At 45.1% G+C, this 23,998-nt stretch overlaps 1 protein-coding gene across 2 annotated transcripts in view; it reads right to left on the bottom strand.

The window, feature by feature from the left end:
* Window positions 1-18,302: 18,302 nt before the first annotated feature.
* Window positions 18,303-23,998, bottom strand: part of si (sucrase-isomaltase (alpha-glucosidase)) — a 194,663-nt gene continuing 188,967 nt past the window's right edge. For both annotated transcript variants that reach the window (XM_055646336.1, XM_055646337.1), the window contains 2 exons: window positions 23,622-23,795; window positions 18,303-18,580 (listed from right to left, as the gene is read on the bottom strand). In XM_055646336.1, coding sequence (XP_055502311.1) covers window positions 18,509-18,580; window positions 23,622-23,795 — 246 coding nt within the window. In that variant the 3' untranslated portion in view covers window positions 18,303-18,508. The remainder of the gene's footprint in view (window positions 18,581-23,621; window positions 23,796-23,998) is intronic.

Genomic DNA, 23,998 nt, shown 5'->3' with positions numbered 1-23,998 from the left:
CTACTCCCCATAACCCCTGAATTCCATTGATAAGGATAGGAGAGTTCAATGTTGCGTACCCCAAGTGGAACACAAGATGTTTAGTTTAGAGATACAGGCCTTTCGGCTAAACGTGTCTGCACCGACCAGCATTCCCGCACATTAGCATTGTCCTACACGCACTAGGGAGAATTTATATTTATACCTACATGCCTGTACGTCTTTGGAATGTGGGCAGAAACCAGAGATCTTGGAGAAAACCCACACGGGTTACGGGGAGAATGTACAAATCCGTACAGGCAAGCACCCGTAGTCAGCGTTAAATCTCGGGCGCTGTAAGGCAGTAACTCTACCGTTGCGCCACCATGCCATGTTATTCCTCCAGTTTGTGTGTGGCCTCACGTTGGCAGTGGAGGAGACCCGGGCCAGAATGGTCAGTGTGGGAATGGAAAGGGGAGTTAAAATGGTTGGCAACCAGGTGATCCAGCAAGCCTTGCCAAATGAGCGCAGGTGTTTGTCAGAATGGTTGCCTTGTCTACCCGAGGAATCGGTCTGGTGTTTCTTTACTCCACATTCTCGATAGCAAATATATTGTGTTTTAAGCCAAGGAGCCAAAAATTGTGTTTAATACTTCCATGTGGTGTCTCCCTGTGATCCTAATATAATTGTAAGAATATGCCCGTATTCTTGTAGTCAATCTCTCGAGCAGTAAAGGGCAGGATACCATTTACCATCCTAATTGCCTGCGGGATCGGCATGTTAGCGTTGCTTGCCATTCAATATTTCTCTACATTCATTGCTTGGAGGCTTTTGGCTGTACCTTTCTCTTACTCTGTGCCTTCGAGCAAAGGGGGTTATCTGACACTTAGTTTTTATGTAATAAAGACTGTGCTTCAGTTGCACCTGGAGTGTTGCATCTGTATCTGGTGACTGCACAGTTGGATCGAGCAGTATAGGCTGGAGTAGATGGAATTAATCTCCTTGGAGCAGAAAAGGTGAGGTGGTTTGATAGAAATGTTCAAAATCATCGAGCGTGAAGAGTGGAATGAATAAATAAAAAAAAAAAAGCTGTGTCCCTGATAAAAAAAAAAAAAAGTTTGAAGACATGGATTTATGTTTCTTATGTCAATAGAGAATGGACAGGAAAGGTTTAGAGGGATATGGGCCAAACGCAGGCAGGTGGGACTAGTGTTGTTTAGATTAGTTTGGAGATTAGGCACGGAAACAGGGCCTCCAGCCCACTGAGTCCGCGCCGACCAGCGATTACCACGTCCACCCACGTTCTAGCGGCAATTTACAATTTTTACCGAAGACAATTAACGTACAAACCTGCGCCATCGAGTGTGGCAGCCTCGCCAGCAGCTGTCTGTCCTTTCATTTTTTTTGTTGTTATTTTCATTCATTTATTTACTTATTTTTATTGGATAGAAAGAGAGAGAAAAAAAGGAATTTTTGTTATTTTTAGTTTGTCTAAAAATTAGTTTTTGGAGGTCTTTTAGTCTTATATATGTGGGGGGGCGAGGGGGTCCGCGTCTATTCTCCGAGTCGCATCTTTTTGCCCCCCCCCCCCCCCCCCCCCCCCCGCTGCCTACCATCTGGATTGGCGTGGCCTTTCCTGCCGGAGCTTCAGCAGGGGGCGCAGCACTGAATGACCATCGCGGAGCGGGCAATGCCTTACCGGGATCACCGTGTTGGAGCTCCGGAGTGCTGGGCCTGCCAACTTTTACACCATGGAACTGTGGTCTGCGGAGCTTCCAGCTGCGGGCGGCGCTGACTTTAACATCGCGGAGGCCTGAGATCTTTCGCCGAGGATCGCCAGTGTTGGAGCTCCACCCAGCTCGGCCTGTGGACTTCGGAATCCGCGGCCTCTGGTAGGAAGCGGCCGATTCGGAGCTCCAGGCCGCTGAGAATGTTCTCCGTTCCGACGCCGGAGATCCATCATCCCGGCGAGAGGGCCTGAAACATCGGGCGCTGTTGCGGTGACTGCGGAGACCTCAATAGGCCCCTGACCACAGGTGAACAAGAGGAAGTGGACTGAACTTTGGTGCCTTCCCTCACAGTGGGAAACGTTGAATTCGGTGTGGGGGATGTTTTTTATGTTTTATGTTAAATTCTATAGTGTTGTGTTTATCTTATTTGTGTGGCTGCATGGTAACTCAAATTTCACTGCACCAATTGGTGTATGTGACAATAAATGTCCTTTGTCCTTTTCATCCAAAGAGATAAGACCATAATTAGGCCATTTGGCCCATCAAGTCTACTCTGCCATTCAATCATGGCTGATTTTATCTCTTGCTCCTAACCCCATTCTCCTGCCTTCTCCCCATAGCCTCTGACACCCATACAGATCAAGAATCAATCTATCTCTGCCTCAAATATGCTCTCTGATGGTCTCCACAGCCTTCAGTGGCAAAGAATTCCACAGATTCACCACCCTCTGGCTAAAATAATTCCTCCTCCTCATCTTCATAAAAGAAGGTCTGTTAATACTGAGGCTATGACCTCTAGTCGTAGACTCTCCTACTAGTGGAAACATCCTCTCCACATCCACCCCATCCAAGCCTTTCACTATCCTGTACATTTCAATGAGGGTCCCCCCCCTCAATATTCCAAATGTGGCCTGGCCAGTGCCTTATAGACCTCAGCTCTATGTTCATGGGAGGTCCCCGAGCAATTTGACTCAGCTGGAGATATTTTAAAAAAAAAATACATAGCGGACTATAGCTTCCAGCTGTGTGTTTGAGACTTTAACAGCAAGATTTATTTTCAGAAGCGAACACAATATTGGCTTTTCACAGCTAGATCCCGGACGATTTGTCGCATTTCATTTTCCCATCTTCATTTCAATGGGATTTTACCGTGACTCAATAGCCATAGAAAGTTTTATATATAGAAACCTGTACACTCGGATAATTATATTTTACTTCAGATCAAAAAACAAGGTAAGCCACAAATTCTTCACCCTATTCTGTACAAAGTCCCCTGTAAAGCGAAAGTATATTGTATCAGGTAACCTCCAGTAAGTACATTGTAAGACTCAGAAAGAGACTTAAACACTGTACGCAGCTAACATAAAGAAAATAATACTCGACAAAATGTCTTTCTATATTCTTTGCAAAACGTAGCCATAAAAATTGTTGATAGCTTTTGGAAACCGCTTCATGAAAATCTATTAATGTTATATCACGGAGATTTTGTTGATCTTCCTGAGAAATGCAGGCTATGAGGGGGGTAAAGGACAATTTATCCTTTTCTCCTGGAAGCTACGCTCTCTTTTTTACTTTGGACTTTAGAGATACAGTGCGGAAACAGGCCCTTCGGCCCACCGAGTCCGCGCCAACCAGCGATCACCCCGCACACTAGCACTATGCACTCTAGAACCAATTTTACAACTTACTGAAGCCAATTAATCTACAAACCTGCGTGTCATTGGGAGTGTGGGAGGAAACCGGAGCACCCAGAGAAAACCCACAGGGTCACAGGGAGAACGTACAAACTCTGTACAGACAGCACCCATAGTCAGGATCAAACCTGGGTCTATGGCGCTGTAAGGTGGCAAGCTGCGCCACCGTGCTGAACTCTGCCACCTGCTTCCGTCCGAATTATGAAAGGAAACATTTAAGAAATCATGGTATTTTAAAGCTATTGTTGAGAATCTTTAAATCAATTCATTGGATAGTTATATGGATGGGAAGGGAATGGAGGGTTATGGTCTGAGCGCAGGTATATGGGACTAGCGGAGATTATGTGTTTGGCACGGACTAGAAGGGTCGAGATGGCCTGTTTCCGTGCTGTAATTGTTATATGGTTATATGTTATGGTTATTGTGAGCAGCGTTTGACGAAATGACAGTATTTTCAAATTTCTTGGTAATTCCAGCATTCGTTGACTAGGTGGATTGCAAAGGCCCAATACTGCTATCCATCATTATATCACAAGGAAGATAGCAAGTATCCCGTAGGAAGGAACTGCAGATGCAGGCTTACACCAAAAGTAGACACAATATGCTGGAGTAACTCAGCGGGACAGGCAGCATCACTGGAGAGAAGGAATGGGTGAGATTTTGTGTCACGACACTCCTTCAGACTGGGAAGACGTGGGTTTTCCCCGGGAGTTCTGGTTTTCTCCCACATTCCTAATGCCCCTGTCCCACTTAGGAAACCTGAACGGAAACCTCTGGAGACTTTGCCCCCCACCCAAGGTTCCCATGCAGTTCCCGGAAGTTGCAACTGCAAGTGGTTGCCGGGGGTTGCAGGTAGTGGAAGCAGGTAGGGAGACTGACAAAAACCTCCAGGAATCGCACGGAAACCTTGGGTTGGGCGCAAAGTCTCCAGACGTTTCCTTTCAGGTTTCCTAAGTGGGACGGGCATTAGACGTGCAGGTATGCAGGTTAATTGGCTTCGGTAAATTGCCGTATAGTGTGGGTGATGCAAAACTGAAAGAACATAGAACCAGCGTATGGGTGACCGTTGGTTGCCACGGAGTCGGTGGGCCAGAGAGCCTGCCTCCACGATGTATCACTAAACTAAACTGCAGTCTTTTATTGTGTAGTAAAAAGAACTGCAGATGCTGGTATATACAGACGATAGACACAAAGTGCTGGAGTATCTCAGCAGGTCAGTCAGCATCTCTGGAGGAAAAAATGCATGGGTGACATATCGGGTCGGGGCCAGTCTTCAGACTCTATGATGTCTTTCATTTTTTGTTGGTGAATAATGCTAGTCTTATTTAAATGAAAAGGTCATTAAGTTTGCTTTTATTGTAGAGACAAGCTAAACCATCATCTGGAAATTGTCCAGTGGATTCCTGTTGAACTGTGCATTCATTAATCTGAGCTGATTTAAAAAAAAAAAAAAAAAATTAAACTTGCTCATTGTCCTTCCCACATATTAATATGGAGCGGTCAATGCTTTGCCCTTAGCAGTATTTCAACCAGTGCTTCTGATTGCATTAATGCCGTTGTTGCTATGCTGACGTTTTATTTATCCGTGAGGCAGCTTTGTCTACCACTGATTGATTTCTAATGTATTTGATGGACAGCATTGGGTAGAAAGAGATCAAAATATGTTAGCAGATGCCAGGGCTGGCATTGATGTGCTGATGATCAGGATGTGCAGTGAGCCACTATATTGACTAATCAGGCTTTTTCAATCAAGTAGGATTTAGTGTACTCTCAAGCCTTTCAGATTGTCTGAAAGATCTTTGCTATTCACTTTATTTTTCCACCTCCAGTCATAGCAGAGTTTGTACGTTCTCCCCGTGACCTGCGTGGGTTTTCCCCGAGATCTTCGGTTTCCTCCCACACTCCAAAGGCGCACGGGTTTGTGGGTTAATTGGTTTAGTTTTTTTAGTTTGGAGATACAGCATCTTCAGCCCAGCGAGTCCGCGCCGACAAGCGATCCCGGCACACTAACACTATCCTAGGGACAATTTACACTTCTGCCAAAGCCAATTAGCCTACAAACCTTTACGTCTTTGGAGTGTGGGAGGAAACCGATGATCTCGGACGCGATGCGCGCGATCATGGGGAGAAAGATGTACAGATTCCGTACAAAACAGCACCCGAAGTCAGGATTGAACCGACGCTGCCAGTGCTTTAAGGCAGCAACTCTACCGCTGTGCCACTGTGCTGCCCTAGATTGGCATTGTGTAAATGTAAAAACTGTCCCTAGTGTGTGTCGGGTCATGATAACGTGCGGCAATCGCTGGTCGGTGCGGCCATGGTGGGCCAAAGGGCTTGTTTCCGTCCTGTATCTCTAAACTTTAAAAACTAATCAGAATGTTTTCTCAAGGCAAAAAGAAAAAGTGATTGGATTGCAATCTGGATTGGATTGGATTGCAACCTGGGCATTGCTGAATGGCAGCTTCTGACAACATCCACAATTACAACCATCTCAGCCTTCTGTGGACTCCACTCAGCCATGAAAATCAACGCTCACCTGCAAGTCCCTCGACGAATCGCACCAGTCAACTGTTGTGTAGCTGAAGGTTCCTTCCCAATGTATCACATAAATGAACGACAGGCCTGATTATGTCACGCACAAGAGTAGGATCTGGCTTCATCTCACACTTCGTTCAACCTGTGAATGAAGTGAGAGTGGTGATTTGCTCACCTCGTGACTTCACATGGACAACAAACAGTTGTAACTTGCCTCCCGACAGATGCTGACACTGATCCACTCCATTTATAATGTGTAGGAAAGAACTGCAGATGCTGGTTTGAATCGAAGGTAGACACAAAATTCTGGAGTAACTCAGAAGGCCAGGCAGCATCTCTGACGGGGAAGGAATGGGTGACGTTTCAGGTTGAGACTCTTCTTCAGACTGATCCTTTCTTAAGACTGGCTTGCAACTGGGCGAGTAGAATAGACGTGTTCGCGAGGGACACCCATTTCCATTAATACTGTCTTTGCAAATTTCATCTTATTGGGCAAACTATTCTTGGTTTAGTTTTAGAGATAGAAACAGGCCCTTCGGCCCACCTAGATTGCTCCACACATTAACACTATCCTACACACACTAGGGACAATTTACATTTTTACACCAAACCAATTAACCTACACACCTGTACGTCTTTGGAGTGTGCCAAAGAAACCAGGTCATCCAGAGGAAGCCCACATGGTCACGGGAAGAACGTGCAAACTCCACACAGGCAGCATCCGTGGTCAGGATCAAATCTGGCGCTGTAAGGCAGCAGCTCTACCGCTGCACCACCGTGCCATGTCCAAATGGGCTGTAGTGTTTAATAGAAGATCACAGCACAGGGAAAGGCCATCGGCCCATAATCCCCATGCTGAATCCGATGCCAGTTCAAAGTGCGTCGGAAGGAACTGCAGATGTTGGTTTATACCGAAGATAGACACAAAATGCCAGAGTAACTCAGCGTGTCAGGCAGCATCTGTGGAGAGATGAAATGGGCAACGTTTTGGGTCAGGACCGAACCGTCGGCTATCCTTCTCTCCAGAGATGCTGCCTGACCCGCTGTGTTACTCCAGCACTTTGTAAGTAAGTAATATTTATTTATATAGCACTTTGAACCAAAGTGCTTTACAGAGATTGATTAAACTAATTGAATAGATTAAATGTCAATAAATCCATATAAAATAAAAAAGAAAAAGAAAAAAGACACTGAACAGTACACTATAGAAATTAACAAGAAACGTCCCCCCACAGCAGAATTCACTGTGAGGGAAGGCACTAAAAATATCCAGTTCTCCCCCTCATAGTCCACCCGAGGTCGGGGTCTATATGTGGCCTCCTCAGCCAACCCGGTGTTCTCAGGCCCTCTTGCCGCGAAGCTGGATCATCGGCGTCGGGTGAACATTCTTCAGCGGCTTGGACTGAAGCGGCCGCTTCCTCCCTGAAGACTGCAATGTCCAAAGTTCTCAGGCCGCGCTGGCCGGACCTCCGACTCTGGCGATCTCGGATACCAGGCCCCGCGGTGTTGTAAATCCAGTGCCGCCCGCCCGCGGCTGGACGCTCTGCAGCCGCAGCTCAACGATGTTGCAGTCGGCGGTCACAGTGCCCCGGAGCTTACCGCAAGGTGAACCGGTAAGGCATCGCCCGCCCCATGTTGGTGTCCCAGCATTTGCACTGCCGGCGAAGCTGTAGTCCCGGCAGGAAACGCCGCTCCAGCGCTGCTCCAGCTCGATGGTAGGCCGCACAGAGAGGACGAAGATGCGGTTCGGAGGAAAACCGTAGTTACTAATTTGTGCCACATTAAAGTAATCTCCTGTACAACCTCTGTATTCGACACTGACCCTAGTTACTTTCTGTGTGGAGTTTGCACGTTCTCAATTGAACTTGCCTGGGTCCTTTGTTTTCCGCCCATATCGCAAAGACGCATTAGCAGGTTAGATTGGCAGGTTAAACTGTAAATTGCACCCTAGATATTCAACATCCACTGATACCTTGCACTGCTGAGATTTTTTAATGTATTTGTGCACTGTATGTGACTCTTTGTAGATCTGGGTTAATTGACCATGCCTGATTATTCCTGGTCTGAGATTTCAGAACCAAACATGGAACTGGATCTGCACCATCATACAGGCCAGACCAGGGAAAGTTGGCAAATTTCCTTTCTTGAAAGACTTCAGAAAAACAAATGGGTTTTAATGCCCTTCTGGTAGTTTATTGGTCACTATTGAGAGGAACAGATTGAGTGAATGCACATAATATTTTGCCCAGAGTAGGAATCGAGAACATGGGTTTAAGGTGAGGGGAAAATTATGACAACATTTACGAAACATTTAGACAGGTACGTGGATAGGTTTACAGGGATATGGGGCAAACTAATGTAGATGGGGCATGTTGGTTGGTGTTGGCAGGTTTAGCTGAAGAGTCTGTTTCCCTGCTATGTGACTCTGGTCTGTGACTATTACTGATTTATTGAAAGGTATAACATGGAAACGGGCACTTCGGCCCATCAAGTCCTTGCAGACCATCCATCAATCATTCATACTAGTCCTTTGTTATGCCGCTTTCTCATCCACGCCCTACATACTAGAGCTAATTTACAAAGGTCGATTAACCTACAAACCCGCAAATCTTTGGGGTGTGGTATGAAACCGGAACATCCAGATGAAACCTACGTGGTCACGGAAAGAACATGCAAACTCCACACAGACAGCACCCGAGGCCAGGATCGAACCCAGGTCTCTGGCGCTGTGAGACGACAGCTCTTCCAGCTATGCCACTGTGCCGCTTCCTGATCATCATTTTTATTCCTAATTTATTTACCTGCATTTGAATTCCAGAACTGTCTGGTGGGATTTGTACTGTCATCTCAAATAAGTAGCTCAGGATTTACTTCCAAGCCAATTGGAGTGTGGGAGGAAACCAAAGATCTCTGAGAAAACCCACGCAGTCACGGGGAGTTCGTGCAAACTCCGCGCAGACAGCACCCGAGGTCGGGATCGAACCCGGGTCTCCGGCGCCGTAAGCGCAGTAAGGCAGCAACTCTACCGCTGCGCCACCCATGCATCCCTTGCTCATTTTGGTACAATTGCAGCATGGTTTTCAAGTGGCCAACAAAGATGATGGTGTGGTGTGGACGAGAAATGAGGAAAGCAGCTGCAGTGCCGATCAACGCTAATTCTGGAAGGCAAATGGTTGGCTGCTGCTCAGCTTCATGTCCTCAACAAATGGCGTCTGTCAGTACTGATGGGACAGGGATGTGAGATGTCCTTGACAATGTCCTCGAGGTATTCATGCTCTCATGGGAAGATTACTGAACTGGAAGAAGAAGAAGAAAGCCACAAAGCATAGGCTCTGTACTTGCACGGACACACATAACACTTAACAAACATCCTCTCCACGTCCAATCTATCCAGGCCTTTTACTGAATAGTGAAAGGTCTGGATAGAGTGGATGTGGAGAGGATGTTTCCACTAGTGGGAGAGTCTAGGACTAGATGTCATAGCCTCAGAATTAAGGGATGTTCCTTTTAGGGTGGAGGAGGAGGAATTTCTTTAGTCAGAGGGTGGTGAATCTGTGGAATGTTTTGCCACAGACGGCTGTGGAGGCCAAGTCAATGGATATTGTTAAGGCAGAGATAGATAGATTCTTGATTAGTACGGGTGTAGGGGGTTATGGGATGGGGAGAAGGCAGGGAATGGGATTAGGAGGGAGAGATAGATCAGCCATGATTTAATGGTGGCGTAGATTTGATGGTCCAAATGGCCTAATTCTGCTCCAAACAGTTAGGACTTATTAGACAATAGGTGCAGGAGTAGGCCATTTGGCCCATCGAGCCAGCACCGCCATTCATTGTGATCATGGCTGATGAAGTGACTTATGAAGCCACTTGGACGGGTACATGGATAGGAACGGTTTAGAAGGAAATGGACCAAACAATGGCAAATGAGACTAATTTAGATGGGGCATGGACGTGTTGGGCCGAAGGGCCTGGTTCTGTGATGTATGGCTCTGAATTTCCTTTTTCGTTAAACTGTTATCCTTCCAACATAGACATGGCAGATAAATGAAAGGGTGCTCACTGAAATTCATTTTGGAATGGAGGACTGGAGGGATTTGAAATTGTGGAAGGAAACATGAGGGGATCTGAAAACGAGAATGATAACTTCATAGTCTGAAGAAGGGTTTTGTCCCGAAACGTTGCCCATTTCCTTCGCTCCATCGATGCTGCCTCACCCGCTGAGTTTCTCCAGCATTTTTGTCTACCTTCGATTTTCCAGCATCTGCAGTTCCTTCTTAAACATGATAATTTCCGCGTCTGATCAGCGAACTTGGGTATGGGAACTTTAACAACTTTGGGTGTTATGGAGGAACACAACTCCGCATGTTATGGTATATAAAATACATAGATAGTGTAGACAGTCAGTACCTTTTTCCCCAGTGTGGAAATGTCCAACACTAGAGGGCATAGCTAGTGGCATAGAGGGCATAGCTATAAGGTGAGAGGGGGAAAGTTTAATAGAGATGTGCGGGGCAAGTTTGTGTAAGGGCCTGCCCCACTTGGTGATTTTTTTTTTTTCCGGCGACTGTCTGTATCGAGTCGCCGAAAAAGTCACGGCGTGATGACGTATTGACGTGCGGCGTGTTCAAAAATCTTTTGGCGATCCTGATACGTCGGTCACTGATGCCGGCAGACGCCGAAAAAATTGCCGTGGGACAGGCCCTTTACACAGACGGTGGTTGGGGCCTTGAACACACTGCCCGGGGAGGTGATGGAGGCAGATATGATGGTGACTTTGAAGAGGGTTTTCCATAGGTACATGGAAGTGCAGAGAACAGAGGGATATGCAATATGTACAGGCAGATGAGATCACTTTAATTAGGCATCCTGTTTGGCACAAACATTGTGGGTCTAAGGGCCTGTACCTGTGCTGCATTGTGTTGTGTTCTGAGGTTTAGATGAAGTTCTGGGTGTCCTGGTTTGCAGATAATTAACTGAAGGATGCAGGCCAAGTGTGTGTGTGTGTTGTAAAACTTTAATTTGCAGATAATAAAGGCAGTGACAAGGGTTTCCGCAGTAGTTGTCCTCGAGAAGGACAGGTCCGGGCAAATCTATAGGGATAGAAATAGACAATAGAGGATGCGGAGAAGGAGGAACTGGTGCAGGATACATTGAACCTTTGTCAGTGCCCTTTAGGTGGTGACTCTTTGCATACCTTGGGGATGCAATACAAATAATTTCACTGTTGAAGCATTAATTAATTAATTCAATACTAGTGATAGCTTGCATGTATGATCTGCAGCTCAGATTGGGGTCAAATAAGACACCAGCGACTTGAACAATCTGACTGTGTTTCAGCGTGAAGCGAGCAAAAGAATGTCAATGGTTAGGAAGCAGAATTTATGGTAGATTTCTCCTCACCTAGTACAAGGTATCATCAGGGCACCAATCTGAGCATTTGGTATCAATAGATTGAATTCTGAGACTTCTTCAATTTAGTTTAGAGTTACAATGCGGGAACGGACTCTTCGGCCCATCGAGTCCGCGCTGACCAGTGATCCCCACACATGAACACGATTCTACATTAGGGATCATTTACATTTATACCAACCCAATTAACCTACAAACCTGTATGTTTTTGGAGTGTGGGAGGAATGTCTTAATTCTGAATTGACAGATGCAGCAGGTACCAGATCCTTGTTCAATGTTAAAACATTGGTGCTCTAGTGTTTGTGAATTACCATTATATCAAAGTTGCAGCAGATATTACTCGCAAATTGATAATTTCACAGTGTGGCTCAAGTACATCTTGTGTGGCAAATTGAAAATTTCACACTGGTGTATTGGCAATAAAGTATAATTGGAAATTCCCTGCAATTCCTCAGCGATTTCCCTCAGTTGTTCATTGGCGATTTTAAAATGGATAAATCAATTTCAATACATTGGTAACAGGTATGGAGAAAGGTAATGAATAATTCAACCTTGTTAGACAGAATACTAGTTGTCAGACAATCATGGTGCGGCAACAGGCTTTTGTTTACCATCCCTATTCTATATTCTATTTTTTTTTTAGCTGTGTATATGTGGGGGGTGGTGGGGGAAATGGTTTAAATCTCTTCCCTGTGCGGGGACCCGACTATTCCTGGTCGGGTCTCGGATGTCGTTGGGCCTAACATCGTGGAGCCGGCGGCGACCTCTGGCCGGGACTAACCTGGGGGCTTCAGTTGCAGAGCCTGCGGAACTGACATCGTGGAGCTGGCCAACTTCGGAGCGGGAAGAGCTGTGGTGGCGCGTGGCTGCGACCCGACTTTTGGAGTTCGGAGGCACCGGCCGCAGACCCGGTGGACGGGAACATCGGGAGCTCGCAGGTCCCTGGTGGGAGACCGCTTTTCCGAGCTCTGCAACGGCGACTTCTCCCGCTGGAATCGCGGGTTTAAGGCCATGGAGCCGGGGCCTAACATCGCCCGGCGTGGCTTATACGGCCTCAGGACTTACCATCGCCCACCGGGGGCTTTAACATCGGAGCCCCAGTTCGCCTCGACACTGCAGTTGGACTGCTGGACCACGGGAGAAGGAACAAAGGGAAGAGATAAAGACTTTGCCTTCCATCACAGTGAGGAGATGTTGGAGACTCACTGTGATGGATGTTTATGTAAACTGTGTTTAGTGTGGGTCCTGGATTGTTTTGTAATGTAAAGAACTCTAGAAATGATATTTCGTTCAAACCTAGGTTTGAATGACAATAAATAGCATTCTATTTTATATCAGCATTCTTCTGATAATCGTAGAAATAAGGAACTGACGATGCTGGTTTGGCTTTTCTTCCGAGAGTAGGGTGGCACAGTGGTAGAGTTGCTGCATCACAGCTTCAGAGATCCAGGTTCGATCCTGACTACGGGTCAGGACTGTCTGTACGGAGTTTGTACGTTTTCCCTGTGACCGCGTGGGTTTTCTCTGGGTGCTCCAGTTTCCTCCCACACTCCTAAGATGTGCTGGTCTGTAGGTTAATTGGCTTTGGTGAAAATTGTAAATTGTCCCGAGTGTGTGCGGAGGATAGTGTTAGTGCAAGCTGGTCGGTGCCGACTTGATGGGCCAAAGGGCCTGTGTCTGCACTGTATCTCTAAATTAAAGTAGTGACCTGGATTTTGCCAAGACGTGGTTTGCTATTTGATCTAGTTGTTGAAGATGCACAGTTGTTCCAAACAGGATCACATTTATTTTGCTTTTCCGGAACTAGTTGGGGAAAGGAGGAATTGCAACCAGTTGAGGAACTGCTGATGAAAGCTTGACAAATGCAAATAGGCACAAAAAGTTGGAGTAACTCAGCGGGACAGGCAGCATCTCTGGAGACAAGGAATGGGTGACGTTTTGGGTCGAAACCCTTCATCAGCCCTTTGCAGTTGACGTTCGGGTCGTCTCGATCCAAAAAGTCACCTATTCCTTCTCTCCAGAGATGCTGCCTGACCCACTGAGTTACTCCAGCACCTTGTGTCTATATTCGGTGTAAACCAGCATCTGCATTTCCTTCCTGCACTTATTCTTAACTTTGCTCCTTGAGTTAGTTGCAACATCTGGTTTCGTACGAATGGCTTTACTTATCCAGTGCAGGTCTTATATGGCTCATGAATAACAGCAGAATCCTTTACATGGACACCATTGGAATTGCAGCAAAGTGCGCAGATTTAATACTTTCATAAAAGATAAAAGGAGCATGCAAGGACATTTTTTTTAAACTCTGGCTCACTCTGATCTGGAATTGACCGCAGGTAAAGCTGTTGAAAACAGAAGCAGTCAGTCGAGAGGGAATTGGATCGGTACTTAGGAGAAATACATTTGCAGGGCTGCGTGGAAGAAGATGATGGGACTGATAGGATTGCTATTTCCAGCAATATTACTAGCAAAACGTTGATGGGCCAAATGGCCTCCACCTGCGCTATAACAATATTACGAGCGGAAAATCATAGTCAATAGTTATCACTCAATCATTCAATGTCACCAAACCACATTATCTAATCAATACCATGCTGCTGCTGCCTGTAAACCTGACTGCACACGATTCAGTGTCACCTGATCTGCAACTCACCAATGGATGCACGGCAAAATCACTGAAGATAAACAAAGGTGGAGTAACTCAGCAGGTCAGACCGAATCTCCGGAGAAAAGGAATAGGTGACATTTCAGGTCGAGATCCTTCTTCAGACTTGAGAGTCAGGGGACAGGGAAACAAGAGATGTGTCTGCTACACTACAAAATCTCCTCAAGGTATGCCTACTTTGAAGAAGTCCTCCTCTTCTCTCCGAAGAGAGTTCTGTAAAGGGGCTGTCCCACTGCGGCGACCTAATCTGCGAGTTTAGAAGAGTTTGCCCTCGACTCAAACTCGCAGCATGGTCGGCACGTGGTTCTAGGAGGTCCTATGAGGTCACTGGAACTCTCCTTCATGCTCGAGGGAAGTTCCCGCATACTCGTGGCCTCAGCTAGGTAGCTGAAAAATTGTCAGCATGTTGAAAATTTTTCAGCAAGTAGAAATTGGTCGGCATGGTTCATTTTGAACTGGTAGGGCAGTAGAGTGGGGTGGGGTCGCTATTTAGTTACGGGCAGTCGAGGGCAGTTGTAGGCAATCTCCTTCGCTGACCAGGCATGTTGATTGGCTCAGGACCAAGGAAAACCGACCGGTAATGTTAAATGCCCGCTAAACTTTATTAAACGTTGTCTGGCTTCTTAAAAGCGTCTCCACTCCTTCCTTCCCCCCCCCCCCCCCCCCCCCCCCATCTTCCTCACCCTCCTTCTCCCCCCCTTCCCCCACCCCCCCTCCTCTCCGCCCTCTCTCTAAAGGACTTGCCGTACACTGTGCAGCGTCTTTTACCTCCCTGTTCATCGCGGGTGTGTGAATGTCAGACAGCGCTCCCCCACTTTCCCTGCACCCCGCCTTTGCGATGCGTTTGTGTGTGTGCGCGGTCGAACGATCCAGATCGCGGTTTCATTGCTGACGGTCGATCCAGCTCGAGGTTTTACAGGCGAGTGCCCTCGAACATGAAGGTCGCGTCAGTGGGACAGGCCCTTAACGCCCTCCATTCTACTTACCTGGCTCTCAGTCTGAAGAAGGGTCTCGACCTGAAACGTCACCTATTCCTTCTCTCCAAAGATGCTGCCTGACCCGCCGACTCCAGGATTTTGTGTTTAAGAAAGAACTGCAGATGCTGGAAAAATCGAAGGTAGATAAAAATGCTGGAGAAACTCAGTGGGTGATGCATCATCGATGGAGAATCTCCGCCTTTTGCTTTCTTTCCCCCCCCCCTCCCCGACATCAGTCTGAAGAAGGGTCCTAACTCGAAACGTCTCCTATTCCTTCGCTCCGAAGATGCTGCCTCGCCTGCTGAGTTTCTCCAGCATTTTTGTCGACCCAGTGTTGTGTGTCTATCTTCCGTGTAAACCAGCAGTCTGAAGAAGGGTTTCGATCCGAAACGTCACCCATTCCTTCTCTCCAGAGATGCTGCCTGTCCTGCTGAGTTACTCCAGCTTTTTGTGTCTGTCTGCAATTCCTTCCTGCACATCAAAATGACTGGCTATATTGTGCTTGGAATTTCATGAAAGTTGCTTCGTAACACCATCTGCCTTTCCCTTTAAGAAACTATGCCAATTCTAGGACAACTTAATTTCCTTGTAACGAGAGATGTGAGGAAAGATAAGTTTGTTGAGTTTAATGCCACGTGTACCGAGGTACAGTGTAACAATACAATTGTGTGGCACGGTGGCGCAGCGGTAGAGGTTACAGCACCAGAGACCCGGGTTCAATCCCGACTACGGGAGCGTGTCTGTACGGAGTTTGTGCGTTCTCCCCGTGGCCTGTGTGGGTTTCCTCCAAGATCTTCATGTTCCTCTCACACTCCAGAGACGTACAGGTTTGTAGTTTAATTGGCTTGGTGTATGTGTAAATTGTCTCTAGTGTGTGAAGGACAGTGTTAATGTGCGGTGATCGCTGGTCGGTTTGGACTCGGTGGGCTGAAGGGCCTGTTTCTGTGCTGTATCTCTAAACTAAACTGACCATGGTTAAAATTGAGCCACCCGCAGTATACATATACATGATAAAAAATAATAATTGATTTTGTGGAACATACTAAACTCCGCAAAGGATATTTTGGTCGAGGGGTCAGAGTTTGCAAACTGAATGTGCGTGAGCTGGTGCAGAATTATTTTCATAAGGTAATAAAAACACGTCACTTTACTAAGTGGGTTAGTGGTGCGCTTACATTAACATTTCTTGAAGGCATTGTGAAGAAAATGAAGCAGATTTTTTGACCACCACATCATTTTATTGAGTGTCAAGAAAGCACTCAAAACACTTCAGGGCAAACAATTTGTTTCATTACCAGCCTTAAAACAATATAGAAACTGGTTAAAAAGATTGAAAAAGGGGCTTTAGTTGATTTGTAGTCATTTCCAATTTATCAGTAAAGCAAAATTACTGCAAAAGTCAAGTCCTAAGATGACTCCAGATATATTGAGCAGTCAAATCATCGCAAGAGTTTTTCGCTACTCATCTTCTGTCCCATATGTAATAAGTGTGGCATTGTAGCACAGCAGTAGACTTGCTGTCTAACAGCGCCATTTAAAAAATTCCTTTATGAAAATTCTTAATCTGAATGTTATTTGATGGCACACTAAAATTAAATGTTGACTTGATTTGAGGATCGTGCCCGACAAAAGCAGGTCTAGACACCACCCCTTGACATCCAGTGATATGTTGTGTTATTACTTGCGAGCGGAGCACCAAGGCAAATTCCTTGTATGTGTACATACTTGTCAAATAACCTCATTCATTCATTCATTCATCTTTGTCTAATCATGTCATTATCAGTTATTCACAAGGGTCAATCTTTATCACAATTATCAGTTACACAAGGGTCAACATTTATCACAAACTTAACTGATAATCATAAAAATACTTTAGCTGGAGCTAGGATTTATGTATTAATTGTGAATTAGGCCATTTGGCCCATCGAGTCTACGCCGCCATTCAAACATGGCTGATCTCTGCCTCCTAATCCCATTTTCCTGCCTTCCCTCCATAACCCTTGACACCCGCTCTAATCAAGAATCTATCTCTCTGCCTTAAAAATATCCACTGACTTGACCTCCACAACCCTCCGTGGCAATGAGTTCCACAGGTTAACTACCCTCTGACTAAAGAAGTTCCTCCTCACCTGCCTTCTAAAATAGTCTTTCCATCATGTAGAAAACACTCCAGTTACCAGTGTAGGAAGGAACTGCAGATGTTGGTTTCGATCGAAGGTAGACACAAAATGCTGGAGTTACTCAGCATCACAGGCAGCATCTCTGTAGAGAAGGAATGGGTGACGTTTTGGGCCGAGACCCTTCTTCAGATTGATGTCAGGGGAGTAGGCGATAGAGATAGAATGTAGTTGGAGACAAGTGGGAGAACTGGGAAGGGTGAGAGGATGGAGAGAGGGGAAAGCAAGGGCTAATTGGTTAGAGATGTCAATGTTCATACCGCTATGGTGAAGTTACCCAAGGAAAATATGAGGTGCTCTTCTTCCAATTGTGCTTTAACTCCCCCTCCTATTCCCCAATCGGATCTTTCTGTCATGGAACGCCTCCATTATCCGAGTGAGGCTCAGCACAAATTGGAGCAACAGCACCTCAAATGTTTGTTTCTATCTTCACTCCAACCTCAACCCTCAGAAATCCCAGCGTTTCATGTTAAGAATAAAATGTAGTGTTTTCTTTGCTCCAATATATTGCCCTTGATTAAAAACAATACCACTTTATATTTTTCTCCACACAAATGTATCTCCTACTAAACAGTTGCATTTAGCAATTCTTCTCATATGTGATTACATTTGCCAATTGGATTTTGTGCTCGAGACTTGAGAAAATGTATATAACTTTATCTTTAACTTTATGTGAAATACTGACAGGACACTTTATAAGCCATTAAAAAAAATTTCCCTTGAATGTGCGGAAAAGACAGGGGTTCGATACAGACTACGGGTGCTACGGGTGTATGGAATTTGTACGTTCTCCCCATTACCTGCTTGGGTTTTCTCCGGGATCTCCAGTTTCCTCCCACACTACAAAGATGTATGGGTTTGTAGACTAATTGGCTTGGTATACTTGTAAATTGTCCTTGGTGTGTGTAGGGTAGTGTTAATGTGCGGGGGTTGCTAGTTGGCAGGGACTCATCGGCTCGAGTGGTCTTTGTCCGCACTGTATCTGTGAACTAAACAGTTCTGACCAACTATCATCCCTCCCACATGTACAGCCGACAAAATACCTTTATCCACATAATGCGGCTGAAATCTCCACAATTTTGCTGACAAATTTGCTGTAGCAAAACAACTGTTTAAAAAAAAAAATAACAATGCTGGTAAAGTGTCAGAAATGAAAGACTAACTCCTCATTTAGAAGTGCAGTAAAAGTTTATTATTTGCAATCATCTTTTAAAAAATCCAACGTTTTTAATTATTGCACTGTTTAGTTTCTTCACAAAATTTCTTCCAAGTCTTCATTCATGAAAATGTAATAATGAAATTCTTCCAAAACCTATCTGCATGCCATTAGTGTTCCTTGATGCTTACTAAATTAATGTCTAGGTTATGTTTTCCAAATGATTGTTAATGGCACATCGATCTGAAAGGTATGGTCTGTCATATCAATAGTAAGTTTCTATCAATGAAAAAAAAAAAGACACAAGATTAGCTGGTTTCATTTAAGAGTAAAGTCCATTATTTAAATGATAATTGGATACATTTTTAACTTCTTTCATCAAAGGATTGGTTAATGAATAGAAAATGCCAATGCAGAGTGGTGCCAAAAATTGATGCTTTTCTTTTAATTTTCAATTATTATTTTAGGAGATTATTTTGTTGAAATAGCATTATAATGAAGTTCTATACCTCATTCTATTTTCATGTTCTTCCCCATTAACATATAGACTTTGCATTAGTTGCCTTAATTGGCAGAATATTTCATGTGGTGTTTAGCTTAGAGATACAGTGCAGATGGAAACAGGCCCTTTGGTTTACAGAGTCTGCAGTGACCAGCGATCCCTGCACATCAACACTACCCTACACGCATTGGGGACAATTTTTAAAAAAAAAAAACATTTTACATTTATACCAAGCTAATTAACCTGTAAACCTGTATATCTTTGCAGTGTGGGGGGGAGGGGAGGGGGAGGGGAACTGAAGATCTCAGCGATTGATAGGGATGCATGAGACCAGGCAATTTCCTATCATTCCTGGAAAACTTGTTTTTATGGAGTACTGTACTGGAATTTGAATGAAGGCATAAGGAACTGCAGGTGTGAGTTTAGCTAAACATGAGACAAATTGCTGGAGTAACTGGGTCAGGCTGCATGTCGCGAGAACATGGATAAACAACGTTTCGGGTCAGGTCTCTTGTAGGAGGGGAGAGAAAGCTGGAATAGAGTAGAGGTGGGGGTGGGACAAAGCCTGGCAATTGATGCTGTCCAAAATCCAACAGATAGTCTCTCCCTCAATCCCAGCAAGGTCACAAAGGGCAGGCTCTCTGGAAGATAGAGTGGACGTGGAAAGGATATTTCCAGTAAGTCTAGTCTAGGACCAGAGAGCACACACTCAGAATAAAAGGATGTGCTTTCAAAATGGCAATGAGGAGGAATTTCTTTAGTCAGCAGGTGGTGAATCTGTGGAATTCATTGCCACAGATGGCTTTGGGAGCCAAGACATTGGGCATTTTTAAGGCAGATTGAAAAGTTCTTGATTAATAAGGGCATCAAGGGTTACAGGGAGAAGGCTGGAGAATGGGGTTAAAAGGGAAATATAGATCAGCTGTAATTGAATAGCAGGGTAGACTAATTGTAGGGGGGACTAGCACTGCTGGGGGGGGTTGGGTGCTTGGCTATGGGGGGGGGACTAGCACTGCTCCTATGCTATCATGGTAGGCATATGGTAATTCAGTGGTTGGAATCTTATTGAAACATATAAGCTATTAAGGCTAATGGGTGGTTGGGGGAGTCCAGAACCAGTGAAGGGGGGTAATTTTCGACCAGCGATTCTCTGCCTCAGCACATGCTTTCAACTCTTAAAGATAGCTACTTTCTACACACACTAGGGGCAATTTTAACTTGTACCAAATCCAATTAACCAAGTCAAAGGTGCAAACCTGTACGTCTATTAGTGGAGTGTGGGAGGAAATCCGAAGATCTCTGGGACAATTTTAACTTGTAAAAATTAACCCACAAACCTGTATGTCTATGGAGTGTGGGAGGAAACCGAAGATCTCTGAGAAAACCCACGTGGTCACGGGAAAATGAACAAACTCCATACAGACTGCACCCGCAGTCGGGATCGAACACGGGTCTCCGGCGCTGCAAGGACTGTAAGGCAACAACTCGACTGTGTGCCACCATGCCGTCCTTATATTTTTAAAACACACACTAAGTGTGGGAGCAACATGATGGGTCAGGCAGCATCTCGGGAGAATAGGTGACGTTTTGGGTGGGTCCCTTCTTCAGACTTCTATTTTCAAGGTGCTGTGGATGTGGAGCCCAAAATTCTTCAATACATCAATGCAGTTAAGGGTCCTGCCATTAATTGTATGGTTTCTTCTTATATTTGACCTTCCAATTCGAAACGCCTCGTACTTGCTCAGATTAAACTCCACTTGCCTTTTCTCCGCCCATATCTATAATTGATTTATATCCAGCCTCCTTGTTGAAGGCATTCAACTCGGTGATAATCAATGCTGCTCAATGGATGTAATTAATATTTGGCAGCACGGTGGCGCAGAGGTAGAGTTGCTGCCTTATAGTGCCAGTGACCCGGGTTCGATCCTGACTACAGGTGCTGTCAGTAGTTTGTCTGTTCTCCCTGTGACCTGCGTGGGTTTTGCCCCGGGAGCTCCAGTTGCCATCCATACTCCAAAGACGTACAGGTTTGTAAGTTAATTGGCTTGGCAATATTGTAAATTGTCCCTAGAGTGTGCAGGACAGTGTTAGTGTGCGGGGACCGCTGGTCGGCGCGGGCTCGGTGGGACAAAGTGCCGGTTTTCACGCTGTATCTCTAAACTAAACTAAACTAAAAAAATCGATGCTACCCACATTCCCTTTACCAACAACTCATGTATATTTTATTAGCATTGAATTCTTCCCCTTTGTTACAGTATTTTGTATTTTTAAACCGGTGGTTGGCATGGCAGAAGTCCAGAACGGGGTGGGCAACTTTGAACATTTTCTGTTTGGAGAGAGCTGCGATTTTGTAAATCCCTAGATATCACATCGGGATAAGTTCTGTACAATAATGGGGGAAGATTGAAGCTCAACATGTGGAACTGACTCGGCAAGAGCCTGTTATATGCCTAACCTACCAATCCTCTCAATTGACATCTAGGCTGGCTAAATTCTATCCCACGGACAGGTTAAACCAAGGGTTGAACACCAGCTGAATAGGAGATGTGAATCATTAGATCGGGCAGAGCTAAGAAATCAAGAGATTTGGACAATTCTCCCTGTTACAAGATTGAAACTTGTGACACAATTAAAGATAAATAGGAGATGTTTCACTATCGGTAACACTGTTAAAATAAATTGTTACAAAGACATCTAATTAATATCCTCTATTTCTCTCTGTCAAGATACGAATATCTTTTTGTTTAAAATATGAGTGCCGGGATACAAAGTGATGGTTGGAATGATTTACGGAAGCTATCTGTGTGAGGCTGATGGAACACTAGAAGAACTCTAGTCACAAGCGGAGGTAGGATCCAGTATGAATTCTGCAGTTTCATGATATTTCACCACCTTGTACATAGGAAAGGTTTGCAGGGATATGGGCCAAACGCAAGCAAATGGCACTGGCTTAGATAGGCATCTTGTTCGGCAAGGGAAAATTGGACAAAACGGCCTGTTTCTGTGCTGTATAACTCTATCACACTTTTGTTAAACTAAGTTGTTATCTACTGAGGAAAGAAATGGGGTGAATTTTGAGATTTCACTCCCCGTATGGGATATCACATCATTGGAACAAAAGGTGAAAGTCTATCAGCGTTTTAAAAAAATAAACTGAAAATCCAAAAACTGTAAACACTGACTTCCCCCAACAACAAATCCCCCCCCAAAAAAAAGTTGGGGGAAAGCACAGCGGTAGAGTTGCTGCCTTAAGGGTCTGTCCCACGAGCATGCGACTACATGCGGCAAGCCCGACCTAATGTGGTCGCTTGAGCCGTACGGCCTCGCGGGGCCGGTCCCACATCGATCGGCGGAGCCGTATGTAGTTGTGCGGAGCTGGTCCCGACATCGCTCAGGGCTCCGAAAAACTGACAGTGTTCAAAAATCCCGCGCAGCAATGGCCTGCTGGCCCGCAGCCGCCTCGACGGGCGTGTGCAGCGTCTCGACGCCGTATGCAGCGTTTTGACGGCATACATCACGCGCGAACTTCCCGTGGACTTCGCTCGAACTTCACATCAATCACTCGACCTCCGCGCAGCCCCCGCTTCCGGTTAGGTCGCGCTTGCCGCATGCAGTCGCATGCTAGTGGGACAGGCCCTTTACAGTGCAAGAGACCTGGGTTCTACCCTGACTACGAGTGCTGTTTGTACATTCTCCACGTGACCTGAATGGGTTTTCTCCGAGCTCTTCGGTTTCCTCCCACACACCGAACACATGCAGGTTTGTAGGTTGAGGATTGGGAGGAGACAGCAAGGACTTTGGTATAATTCGATGTTCATGCCATCATCCCTAGGAATATGTATGTAGGGTCATGTTAATGTGCGTGGATCGCTGGTCAATGCAGAATCGGTGGGTCGAAGGGCCTGTTCCTCACTGTGTCTCTAAACTAAACTAAAAAATCAATGCTACCCACATTCCCTTTACCTACTACACACAGGTACTGCCATGTTGTTATCAGCATTGTATGTTTCCCCTTTGTTACAGTATTTTGTATTTTTAAACTGGTGGTTGGCATGGCAGCAGTCCAGAATAGGTGGGCAACTTTGAACATTTTCTGGTGGAGAGAGCTGTGATTTTGTAAATCTCTTGATATCACCCCAGGATGCAAAAATATTTCAACATGTGGAACTGACTCAGCAAGAGCCTGTTATATGCCTAACCTAACAATTGACATCAAGGCTGACTAAATTATATCCCATGGACAGGTTAAGCCAAGGGTTGAACACCAGCTGAATAGGAGATGTGAATCACTAGATCGGGCAGAGCCGAGAGATCAAGAGATTTGTACGATTCTCTCTGTTGTTTCAAGATTGAAACTTGGGACACAATTAAAGATAAATGGGAGAAGTTTCACTATTGGTAACACCATTAAAATAAATTGTTACAAAGACATCTTAGTAATATCCACCATTCATGTCTGTCTTCAGAATTGCATTCCTGATGATTAGGACTCCAGGAAGAAAATCCCATTTTTAAACTGAACGGCATAAGAATTTCCACTACTCTTCATCTGAATGGAATTGGACAGTATATTCACATTAGCTGAGTTTCTTATCATCCATGTTATCTTTAAAGGATGACTTGAGATTAAATCATATTGAACAGTGCAACGTGATATAAAGTACTCCTTTTTGGTTTAGTAAGATAAAGGCATGTAATGGAGTGTTTAATATACATTAATATGGATAGATAATTCCTCAGTATATCACAGTCAATTAGAATCTAAATGTTACGCGTAATGAGAGGCTGTAGAATCACAGAACGTTGTTCTTTCCTTACCGACAACTGAGGAGAGTGCGTAAATCTGTTGATGTTGTAGGTCACGTTTTTATGTGTCACCATGACAAATGTAGGCGGATTAAGCCCTGCTCCCCACACATCAAGGTATCCTAATTTCAAGTAATGTGCTGTGCTCTTTGTGTTAGAATGCAATATTCTACTTTTCAGAGTATTCTGGGCAAACAAAAAGAAAGATCATAGGGGTGTTACCAACAATTAGACTTTGACATGTCAGCAATCATAGTTGGATGTAAGATAGCAAACATTATTGAACTGCAGATAGACACGAAATGATGGAGTAACTTAGTGGGTCAGGCAGCATCTCTGGAGAAAAGGAATAGGTGACATTTTGGGTTGGAACTAGGTTTGCCAACTGC

Source organism: Leucoraja erinacea, chromosome 14 (assembly GCF_028641065.1).
Source record: "Leucoraja erinacea ecotype New England chromosome 14, Leri_hhj_1, whole genome shotgun sequence".
NCBI lineage: Eukaryota > Metazoa > Chordata > Chondrichthyes > Rajiformes > Rajidae > Leucoraja > Leucoraja erinaceus.
Note: the sequence above shows the minus strand (reverse complement) of the source record. Positions and strands in the feature narration are given on the sequence as shown.